Source organism: Siniperca chuatsi, linkage group LG17 (assembly GCF_020085105.1).
Source record: "Siniperca chuatsi isolate FFG_IHB_CAS linkage group LG17, ASM2008510v1, whole genome shotgun sequence".
In the NCBI taxonomy this organism is placed as follows: domain Eukaryota; kingdom Metazoa; phylum Chordata; class Actinopteri; order Centrarchiformes; family Sinipercidae; genus Siniperca; species Siniperca chuatsi.
In genome coordinates, this window is record NC_058058.1 from 17,559,308 (window position 1) to 17,571,336 (window position 12,029).

General features: G+C 37.2%; 1 protein-coding gene across 2 annotated transcripts; it reads left to right on the forward strand.

Moving 5' to 3' along the window:
* The first annotated feature begins 197 nt into the window (after positions 1–197).
* Positions 198–7,068, forward strand: tra2a (transformer 2 alpha homolog). 2 transcript variants are annotated; one of them, XM_044170852.1, is made up of 10 exons: positions 198–621; positions 1,457–1,777; positions 2,148–2,281; positions 2,446–2,611; positions 3,340–3,393; positions 4,701–4,889; positions 5,482–5,597; positions 5,896–6,027; positions 6,112–6,182; positions 6,382–7,068. In XM_044170852.1, the coding sequence occupies exons 4-10, from the start codon at positions 2,579–2,581 to the stop codon at positions 6,390–6,392; spliced, it is 606 nt and encodes a 201-aa protein (XP_044026787.1). In that variant the 5' UTR covers positions 198–621; positions 1,457–1,777; positions 2,148–2,281; positions 2,446–2,578; the 3' UTR covers positions 6,393–7,068. The 2 variants fall into 2 exon arrangements, with proteins under 2 accessions (XP_044026787.1, XP_044026786.1); XM_044170851.1 differs by lacking the exon at positions 1,457–1,777.
* Positions 7,069–12,029: the final 4,961 nt, after the last annotated feature.

Here is a 12,029-nt window from a genome sequence, read left to right on the forward strand (position 1 = left end):
TTTTTATACTTCTACTTCACTACATTTACTTGACAGCTGTCAAGGTAAGAGATAAGGATTTTACATATAGGAAAATGTCATCTTATAAAATATGATCTATTCTTAGAGATTAAACTACCCAACAGAATATAGTGTTTAAAATTAGCTCCATCTCAACCATCTTCAACATTTAATTGCTGTTTGCAGAATAATGTTTCATTAATATTATTTTAATAACATATATATGACAACTATACCACTAGTTTTACTTTTGAAGGACTTTTGCTTTTAATGGAGTGATTTTTATGCTGGTATTGTTACTTTTACTGAAAAGATCTCAACTGTCCTCTTTTCACCGCTAATCATGGGGTACCATTGAAAAAGTTTTCAGGGTGGTTATGAGACGTTCATGTACGTCAAAGTATTTGCATTAAGGGGGCGTGGGACACGAGACGGGACATGACGTCAGATTCTGCAGTACATAAACATACTACCCACCTCACGCGCCATCTTCTAGCTAGTAACCGACCAGAATAAAACACTGTTTAACACCTCAGTGCAGTTTGTTTCTTTAAAAATACTCGGTTGTATTAGCTATACTGAACAATGAGTGACACTGAGGATGGAAATTACGAAGGACGGGTAAGTAGTTACACCGAATGATATCTAATATATCCCTTTCTTCCTGTTCCTTCCGTGTGGCTGCCGATAGAGAATACTGTTACGTTATGCGAATTCACCACTAACGCTAGCTAATGTAACAGCTAAATTTGATCCAACGCTAAATCAATAGCTTAACGTTTGCTTTATATGCTTTGTTGGCTAACGTTATCTATGTTAGAGAGGCAGAGAAGTGTTCTGGTTTTGCCTCAAGCCAACAATGTTCTCCAGACTATTTTTTTTGTTTTATTTTTTTACATAAACGGTTCCCGCTCTGCTAGCAAGACTGCTTCTACCAGACTCATTTAGCGGTAGCTAGCTTAAAAACCACCGGGGTTAGACCTTAGTATTTGCAAATTGTCCTGCTTTTGCGTTGTGAGTTGAATGTATTGCACCTGTCTCATTCGCTTATGAAAGTAGTAACGAGCTATCTACGAGGTTTGTATATCGTCCTTTTGTGCGGATATCACTGCTATTGCTGCACTTTGGCAACCTGAGTATTTGTTTATCCTGACCTAGCATTTAATTATAGCCTACTACAAGTAACTTAAATCCTAAGCATCCTTCCCTGCTTTCACGCTCTTATTTAGCAAATTGAAACATTGCTACAACATATATATCTAAGCTCTTTACTTGTAATCTTTAATTGTTGTAACTTTGCTCATTTACAGAACGTAAATTTATGGAATATTAAAACTTAATGTAGCAACAATGTAATTGTACTGCATTCAGTGTTCCTTTTATTTCCTATTATATTTATTCTCCTTTTTTATAAACCTATGATCTTAATTTTATTGAATGTTCTTTTTTCATTAAGGTTATTGATCGTGAAGGATTTGAAGAGTTTTATCCAAGAATGATGAAGAAAATTTTCAAGATAAAAGAAGGCTAATGAAAACATGTACAGAGCAGAACATAGAAGTGGAAAGGGAGGAAATGTGACGGAAGAATGGTGTCAGATAGAAGCGCTTGCAGTGTAATGGCTAAAATGAAACTGGTTTCAGTTTGGGTGAAGAGAGGAAAAACAGACCTGGAATCAGAAAATGAGAAAACTGAAAAAAGAAGAATGAAGAAGGATAGAAATCCTGAGAGAAGGGGGTAGCGTGTAAAGAATCTGGAAGAATGAATGTGTCCCTAGGTTAAGTAAATATACTGTTTGTGTCACAAATGTCTTTTCTTTACCATGCTCCCTTTTATGTAAAATGAAAATGCATGTTTTATTCTTTTCCCTTGATGGCCCAGGTGGACATGGAAGTAGACCTGTCATGTACTTTAGATTTATGTGGTTAATAATAGGCCATATTGTAAACCAAAGACTTATTTTTGAAATTATAAAATTACTAACTCTTTCTTCCACAGTACATAAGCTGTGCATTTTAGACAGGTGTACTGTATGTGTCCAACATACTCTACCACATCTCACAACTCTGTGCCTGATTGTTTTTCTGTATAAAGAAATAAATGTATTTGTCCATGAAAAAATTGTTAACATCCTGCTGTGGCAATAGGGGTCACGCTCCCCATCTAAATCGGATCGTGGGAGTCCAGCTCGGGTCAAGTCGGAGAGCAGGTCCGGCTCCCCGAGCCCATCCCGGGCCTCCAAGCACTCTGAGTCCAGATCACGCTCTCGGTCAAAATCTAGGTATGTTTTTGCCATTTTATAATAGCCTTTGTGATCACATCCTATTACAAACAGCTTAGCAACAGGGTGCTTTGACGCTTTTCCTTTTCTGTCACTGATTGTCATAACTTTCTTATCTGTTGTGTACTATTACATTTGATGCCTCTCTATTGCATCCTTTTCAGGTCTCGCTCTAGGCGGCACTCAAACCGCCGCTATAGCCGTTCCCGCTCTCGGTCCTATTCCCACCGGAAGAAGTCCCGCTCTCGTTCCTACAGCCCCGAATACCGCCGCAGGAGAAGCCAGAGCACTTCCCCTATGTCCAACCGGCGCCGTCACACTGGCAGCAGGGTGAGTGTGATGAGATCTGAAGATGGGGGGAAAAGTACAATAGGCTATAGAAGGAGAACCAAAGGACACTTTGTGTATGTGCACACACATTTATAAGGTGTTTAGTACTGACATTTTGAACATATTCAGAGTTTTGGGGAGGTTGGCTTATTGCACATACATACTTATTGCTTGTAAATAGTGAGGACATTGGCATATACTGTATGACCTGTTACTTAACGGATTGAATACAAAATTAGTCATGCTCAAAATGTTTTGGGAAGAGAAGGAAGTCGTGTCTAAGTCAAAAAAAATATTTAAGTGAATTTCACATATGTAGACAAACTTTTAAAGATGATTAATGGTTTCACAATCATCAGGCTAATCTCCTCAAAACTGTGTTTTCTTTTTTACTATCTCATTATGTCAGCACTTTGTCTTTTTATTTAGAGAAATCTCAGTGGCTATAGCAAGTAAAATGAATGAAATGTATTAAACATGTGTATTGTAACAATGTGTATAAAATGTTTTGCATATGGATTTGAGTTGGATTATTAAAACCATGATTACAAGTATTATATGATTTAAGTAACACTTAATTTAAAATCAAGGGCAAGTAAATTTATCATTTATTTGTTAAGAAGTGCAATTTTTCAGACAATTGTTGTTAATGCTGTGGGAAACCACTTTGAAATGACATTTAATAACCCCTTTTTATTCGCCTTCCCCTCCTTTCATTATATCAACAGAGCCATGACTTCACAAAAGAAGCATGCAGTCATGGCGGTGATGCTGATGTTAGGGTATGTGGACCTTTCTGACATATTTTGGGCAAGAGCAATGTTTGTGTTGTGGGTCAAATGTGCTGCTCCCAGTTTAGTACTGGATGAGGGATAAAGGGGTAAATATAACCTAGTGGAAATCAAATAGAACTTGGTATATTCAGACAATGGTGCTGGTTTGCAACGAAAACTTCATATTACACAGATTTTGATCTCTGCACTGTGCATTGGATCACCTACCGAATTAAAGTAAATTTTGCAACACTGGTTCAAAGTGGGCATAGACCAGTTTATCAATTCTTATAAAAACATCTTAACAGTATTTATATTACTGTATGTTAATTTTATTGCATCAGTATAATATGTGGATGATTTCAGATGTGTGTATGCCATTTTCATGTATTTTAGTTTATAGTGGTTGTATCTGTTTCATTATGATAACAACTAGCAAAATATGAATGGATAACATAATATACTAAATATGTATACTTCTTTAAGTTAATGCATTCTAAAACTTTCCTGTAACAACGTGACACTGATATTTTTGCAAGGAAGCCTTTCAAGATCAAACATGTTTGAAAAACTATTATTACTATAATACTAATTTCACACTTGTTTAGTATTTAATCAGGGCAGGTAGTAATAAATACATCTATGCTTTTCTTGCAGCACCATGTTAGACCACAGTTTGTGTAATGTCAATAATGTTTATAGTGCACTGCTGCTTTAAGAGGTCCGTATGATAATGCACAGCAGGAATTAAGTGAGATTTTTAAAGCAAGAGGAGGCAAATGAATTGGGTTCTGTACATTGTATAATTGTCCCTGGGATTTTTTAAGCTGTTTAAGGGGTTATTAAAGCTGTCATAGTTTACCCACTGAGCATTTACTGTTGGACTGGTACAACTGGAGATGCTTGGTGGGAAAAGTTTTGGTACCCCATTGTGAAAATGTACACAAATTCTTACCTTTTAGTAGTAACTCCATAACTGCTTTAGTTGTAAGCCAGATGTCATCATGTAAGAGGAAGTATCCAGTGTAGTTGGAGTAGTATCTCCTCTCTAAACAGTGAAAAACTCATCTGAAGCAGCCAATATATAAATAAGTTCTAAGTGAATGAATCCAAGATATTTTCTTGGTGCAAGTTTTGGAAAGATACTTCTACAGGCTATGTGCCCAGTGCATTAAACATTTAAAATGCTGCCATGTGCATGAAGAAGCATGTTTTGCATACTAAATCCAGTAAATGAATTTTGTATGCAAAGCATTAGATGGGTAGATGCGGTAAACCACACAATCAACTCTGAACCTTATTGTTGACCCTTCCAGGCGAACCCTGACCCGAGCACATGTTTGGGGGTGTTTGGCTTGAGCCTGTACACCACAGAGCGTGACCTGAGGGAGGTGTTTTCGCGCTATGGTCCTCTGGCAGGGGTCAATGTGGTGTACGACCAGCGCACAGGTCGCTCCCGTGGCTTTGCCTTTGTTTACTTCGAGAGAATTGAGGATTCCAAAGAGGTATGGGAAATGTCTGTGGTTTTATTCATTGGTCGGATAGCCAATGATCTTCCGTTCTCGTCTGAGAAACTCATTTGTTTTCTGTCTTTTGATGTAGTTAATTGCATTAATCTGGTGTTTAAAGTGTAGAATATTCCATGATTAGGTGGCTATGAAAAGTGGCATGGCTGTAGATCTTGAGAACCAGGATTAAATAGTATTTCTCATAAAGTAATATAAAGTGTTAAATCTAGTCATCACATTGATTTTTGCCCTTGGACACTTTTTTGATTAGTTCACTTCAAAATACTTCTAAAACTATAATTATACATCCGTATATTGTTATTAGCAACTAAATATTGTTTGGCACTTCATTGCCATAGTAGTACATGCAGGTAAAGGCCACATTTTTTTTAATTTAGTTGTGATTACATGACTATGCCACTAGGTGTCTGCCTTGCCACAAATTGCCTCACCTTGCAGTCATGCATCCCATAGCAAGGGGTTACAGTGTGTAATGTAGGTGGGCCTTTGTGAATTAAATATCTTTTACCAAAAAGCTTACATTAGTCTGATAACATCTTTGTCTTCTCCTTCCTCTTGTGTTCCCTAGGCAATGGAGCGAGCCAATGGCATGGAGCTGGACGGGAGGCGCATTAGAGTGGATTATTCCATTACCAAGCGTCCCCATACCCCCACACCAGGAATCTACATGGGCCGACCAACTCAGTAAGAGCAACACTAATGCCACGTCTTGCACATCAGTTTCCTTAACCTATTGTGTGGCATTGAATAGTCATCACATGGTTGAAGTCCCTAAGAAGCACACATGTACATTTGAGCCATCAAGAGTTAAAAAACAGGGATGGAGTAACATTCTGATGTCAGAGCTCACTCAAATCATTTTTGTATCTAATTGTGCATCCTTTCTTGAAACACATTTGTGATTTGTAACATTTTCTATCACTTTTGACATAGTGCTGTGTTTTTCAAGAGATAAGACGCCTTGTTTTTCTTATTTCAACAGTAATGGTGGCAGTGGTGGTGGTGGCGGCGGTGGTGGCGGCGGCGGTGGTAGCAGCAGGAGGGGGAGAGACTCATACTATGACCGTGGCTATGACCGCTATGACAGATACGACGAGTATGACTATAGGTATAGGTGAGTAATAATTTGTGAGTACAAAGTCAACGTTATACTGGTACGTGGGAGAAAATGTATTCAATTTTCTTTGTCTCTTTGCAGTCGCAGGCGCTCTCCATCACCCTACTACAGTCGATACAGGTCTCGCTCACGGTCTCGCTCCTACAGCCCACGTAAGTGTGAAGAGAAACGCATACAATAGAAAGCTTGCCTAACTGCATCTATTGTATCATCTTCAGATATGAAATGAGACTGCTGTTAGTAGGCATATTTGAACAGATTTATGTACCTTGATCACTGGTGAAAGCACATTGACTTTATTAGTAATGTACTTATAACAGGACTAATAAATTTCATATTTTCTTTTTGCAGGGCGATACTAAGTTCCTTCTTTCAACGTTCAGCTTCCCTCCAATAATTGATGGTGTGTGATTCATCAAGGTGTTTCTGAGGGGAACATTTTGAATTAGCATGTCTATATCAACAGAACTCTTAAGTTTGAGATAGTTCTTGTTTACATGCAATAGATGTTTTAATTTTAGACGTTATGATGCATCTGTGTTGAGTGTGAGCAAAGAACTCAGCAACTGTTGGTTACTGTTGCTTCATTATAGACTTGCATCCTTCCTTACCTCTTAGTTGTCTGCAGCAATGATACCTTTTTTTCTGTCAAGTGTTGGTAAATGAGATTTATTGCACTGATCACTGTTAACGCGGTCCTTGTAATGATGGGGAAATAAAACTGGCTTTTAGTAAATAATGGTGACGCTTAATTTTACAACCTGTATTAAGTAAATATATATAAGAATACACTCAAATGATAACAGATTAATCTCAATGTTAATTAGCCCTAACTGAGTTTGCTGGTAAGTAGCAGGTAAATCGGGCTGTAACAAGAAGCGTTACCAGCAATCAGAGGTTGGTTCTCTGCTCACATTCAGAGTCACTGTTGGTTTTTTTTTTAGTCATCATTTGAGTTTCTCCAGAGTTTTATTATCATGTATTACATTTTTTTTATTGTTTCTTTGTATGGAAATACAAATATATGAAAACTCCAAAGTTTGTAATGTGTTTTTCTGACTTAATGTGCATGAAATTGAAGTTGAGCTTTAGTCTTAGAGGTGGGAGTTAATACTTTAAGTTGAGTGGGTGAGGTGGGAAAACAAGCTGGGAGAGTTTCACAGAACAAGACCAGCGCCAGGACGTTGTGCATGATAAGTTTATGTTCGCACAAATTTAAAGTAGTTCATCTGGAGCCACTCTTTGAAACCACAATAGATTCTCCAAAAGTTTTCTCTCATTCAAGCTACACCAATGAAAACATGCAAAGGACTTTTATTGGGTGGCTTTCATTACATAAGATACAAAGTTCACATGTGAGAAAACAGACTATTATTCATAGGATTCTTTAACTTCATGGTTTGTTCAGAGGCATTTCTCTGTACATATTCACAGTAACAACAAAAGGGCTTGTGTTTTGCTCAGAATTCATTAAGATGGTGCATGTTAAAATACAGTAACTTCTTCACTTTCACATGACTGTGATGTACTTATAACAAATTTATGCTTTTTATTATGAAAAGATGGCTGAAATGGTAAAGTTTGTTCTACATATGACACGGTTACCAGTCACATTTTCCTGCATTAAACAAAACCTTGCAGATTGAATCAACACAACATGATCAGTTTTTGTTTAGGGTTAGATATTTGACACAGTTGGGGCAAACAAGATCTTGCTACTGAGTGGCTAATCTCAAAAGAAAACCTGAAGGAATGGAGGGCTCTTTATCTGTAGACCTTAGCCCCAATAATAAAGCACTTCATTCAAATGGGGTTAATAATCACTGCTGACATATCATAGGGCCCCTCAGAGTTATGCGTTCATTCACACCGACTCAAAGATAATTCTTAAGGTTCCAAGGTAACCACTAGCTGGAAGGATACATGGGTCAAAGTGTGAGGTCTTGCTCAATAAAGATTCAACAGTCAAAGCCATAGTCTGATGTTTATTGTATCCATTTGTGCTAATTTTCACCATAGATTTTTCCCTTAAGTGAACATCAATCACTGATTTCCTTCATACACATTTTTCTTGTATATCTTTGGGTAATAAGTAAACTGAAAAAATTTAGTTATTGTGCAGTAATTCAAAGTCTACATTCATAGTTTTACATTGTAGAGAACAGGTGCAGACTGAAGAAAATGCAGATAATTCTCTTGATTTTATGGTTAAATGTGAGGTTGTGTTGTGATACATGAATTTCTTTTTCTTCACCGAAATTGCACAATGACACAGGTGCCGTGGCGGGGGCCATCCACCAACAGGTTGACCAGTAGGGGACAGAATGGGTAGATAGTTTCATATTATTAGGATTCCATGTAGCGACATCTCACCTATAGAACTTGGGACTCAAATATTCAGAAAGACAGACACAAGTACATTATTTTCTGGGTCAGAGAAAGGACCATATCATGAGTAATGCTAACTATTTGCTTTGAGGAAGCAATCCACACCTACTTCACAACAAAAAAAAAAAAAAGATGAGTCAAATCATTGTTGCAAGCGAACGCAGTGCATTCTGATTCTATATTAAATATACTACTTTCATCTTTTTCTCAGTTTTCCATTAACTTTATCAAATAGGTGTACTGTATAGGTTTTATAATAGAGAAGCAAACACATCCAAGGTCTACACCAGGTGCTACCTGTAGCTTTAACATGTATTTGTATTTTACTCCTAATGTACAGGACAATGTCTGAAGGTTAACAGGCAACAGCATGTTCATGTAGTCTATATGGTTTGAACACAGGATGACTGCTGGGGGGTGGAGGCTTAAATTCACCCACTTCTTGAGTTGTTCACGTCTGAGCAGTAAACACTTCAAACAAAAAACATTAACAACTGTTTGCTATTCCATCAGCACACTGATTATCTAACTTATCAGTGAGAGTTCCTGACGATACAGAAATATCACCTGACCCTTTGTATCATTTTACTTTGGGCTTATCTTAAGTTATAGTCAGTGAAAGATGTTGTGAAAATTACATTTTTGGAGGTTAAATGCATTTATCTGTTTATATCTTTAAGAAAATGGGTCCAAACTCAGTTCTTTACTGTGCCAGAAATGTGTTTTTATTGGGGTTTTTTTAACTGTAGCCTAATTTGTATCAAGATAATAAAATATTTCATTATCAATTTAAAAACAGTTTGAAACATGTGATCAATGTTTTGCCTATGTGCACATCTCAGATTTTAACACAAGTGACAATCCACAGACAGCGAAAAAGTGAATTTACTCTGCCTTAACATTTTGAAAAAGTTGCTGGTTCAAAAATGCTTAAATCCACATCAAATAATATGTATTTCTTTACTGAAATTAATTACCAAAATCATAAAGTTGATAGATGGTTACCTCCAACACTTTTACCTAAAGTCAATATTCACATACAGTAAATAACAGCTATATTTTAAACAATAATTTGCAGAAACTTTTCCACCTGAGAGAAACATACAATGTTGTCTATTCCAGATTTAGCAAATCATGCGCTTTATTTTGCGATAAACACACATCTAATGTAAAATGACAAGTGTGAAAACTTGAAGCGCAACAAAATCATGTGTCTCTCTTCTTTTAGAAAAGAAGATATTGAAGAAATTGATTGCTTTTGAGTTGTTTCAAGAGACATTTTCTCAACACAAATCACAGTGTAACTAATCAATCAAGGTGCTGAAACCAGTAAACAACAGCAGCCAGAAGGGAAGTATTCCTATAAGAGAGACGAAGCTACATGCTAAAGCATGGCCATACAGTATAGCTGCAATGTGTGACAAAGTCTGCAAATATTCATGTGACTCTGCGTGAAAACACCCACTTTCATCAGACTTTTGTACTGCATGAACATGTGGTGTTAATCTGATCAAATGAATGCCTAACAACAATAATAATGCAGTCATCTGAGGATCACAAGAAATACAAAAATCAACAGATGTTTATTACAAAAAAAACTATATTTTTGTTGAAATAATGAAAAATATGAACAAATAAGAATTTCAAGCTATTTCTTTTACACACTATGCAGCATAGGGAATGCAGTGTGTGCAGAATTTAATCAAATTACTTGCAATTAAACAAATATTTCATTAGAAATATAGGAAGAGTTGTTGCCACTTGTGAAACAAAACAACAGTGTGAAGGCTGCTGTGCTTGGCTGCTATTAATAGCTTTTATAAAGTTGTTTTTAACATAACAAGACACCAATTATTCCCTCACAAATATCTTCACATTTAAATTAATCTTTTCTGTGACTGTTGATCTAGATTGAGATCACTTCTTCATAGGCTACTAATTTCCAGGATTTGACTTTTGTTTGAAAAAAAAAGTGTAGCCTATAGAAAACGAGAAAGAAAACTTGTTTCTTTACTAGTATTATTCTTTTAAAAACAACAAAGACATTAGCTTGAAAATATATTGCCATTTTGATATTTTACCAGTTAGCATTAACTCGTCATTTAAAAAGAAATGTTTCTTGGCATGTGTTATGAGGGGGCACAAACCGCCATTTTCTAATGAGATGAAGGGTGTCATCCCACAGGAGAGGAGAAAACACAATCATTTTTTTTTTTTTTTTTGTTTTTGTTTTGCAGCCTGCATGTAACCTCTTGATGTGAATAGAAAACATATGTCTGGGACCAAAAAAAGACTTGCATTAACGCCGATAAGGACATTGTTCCCATCAGTTCATGTTACTGCAAGGCTCTAGATTCTCCTCAACATGGCGTTCACCACAGTGTTCCCTGACTCTGTCCGAAGCGGTCAGTTAGTGGATTTAATGGTTACAACTCAAGTGGAAAGAAAACATTGTTACAGATTTGAATCGCCTAACAATAAATAAAAAATAAAGCAATCTCACCGGAAAACAGAATCCCTTGATTCAGTGTAGCCTAAAGGGGTTTGTAAAAGAGCCTTGCGCTTGGCGACGTAGACTATCTACATCTTGGAGTGAGGCCAGCAGCTCAAAGTTGGGCTATAAGCTGCGTTTTACTTAAACAATCTCTTTCTCTCTCTCTAGAAATATCCCAGACTATGTTTAACCAGATCGATTCTGTCAGTTCTTTTCCTACACTGACATTAACCGCAGCAATCTTCCCACATAGGATGCAGTCTAGTCTGAAACTTTATGTCAGTTTGCCCCTATGGAATTTGTCCATAGCGAGGAGTCCTGAGACTGGGGGCGGGGAGACTTTCTGTACATTCCTCGGCGATACATTCACTACTCCTCCTGCAGAGCCTGCAGCCACACACACACACACACACACACACACACACACACACACACACGCAGACGGGCTGCAGCCATGCATCAGTTCATTTAAACCGACAAAGTTAGGCGAGCGCTCACATGACTGCTGCCTCTATACGTTCAGTTCACAAATCTACCATCTGTAAGGCGCTATCCAGCAGGGAGAGCACATTTAGACCGAGTCCCTACGTGTGCGTTTCGTTATTTCATTTGCAGTGGAAATCATTAAAGCCAAATAAACTGGGTTATAAAAAATTGTATGAGCCTAACTAGGCCAACGGAAAGCGCTCAGGTTTAATAAATTCCTTATATTAGTCCATACAGAAAGTATACATGCATCTAACCACTGAGGGAACAGTTATTAAGAAACTTTTCTGCAGTTGAAACTTGAAACAAATTATAAAACGATTAAAAGTTAGTAGGAAGTGCACTAAAAGCGGATTTTAAACGCTCTCTTTTATTCTCTTTTCATTTAACCTATTTATGAGTGACCCATACATGTAAACACAACCTAAATTTGCTGAAAAGTTGAGAACAGTTCTAAAAAAGTGCCGCGAATTTGGCCACTGGCACGTGTTTAGTCACATCTTTATGGCTCATGACAAAGCCTGACAGAGGAAACATGGGGAGAAATGCATAATTGGCGCGCTGATTCATATAGAATAGTCGAGCCGAGGAGCCAATGAATGAGCGCGTTGAGGCCGAGCCAGCAGCAGTA

What these genes read in the sequence shown, in the direction of transcription:
- tra2a (XM_044170851.1), top strand. Translation starts at nt 586, where the DNA reads ATGAGTGACACTGAGGATGGAAATTACGAAGGACGG. An exon ending in GCGGTGATGCTGATGTTAGG is followed by an intron (nt 3,394 to 4,700) that starts GTATGTGGACCT and finishes TGACCCTTCCAG; the next exon opens with GCGAACCCTGACCCGAGCAC. An exon ending in TACATGGGCCGACCAACTCA is followed by an intron (nt 5,598 to 5,895) that starts GTAAGAGCAACA and finishes TTATTTCAACAG; the next exon opens with TAATGGTGGCAGTGGTGGTG.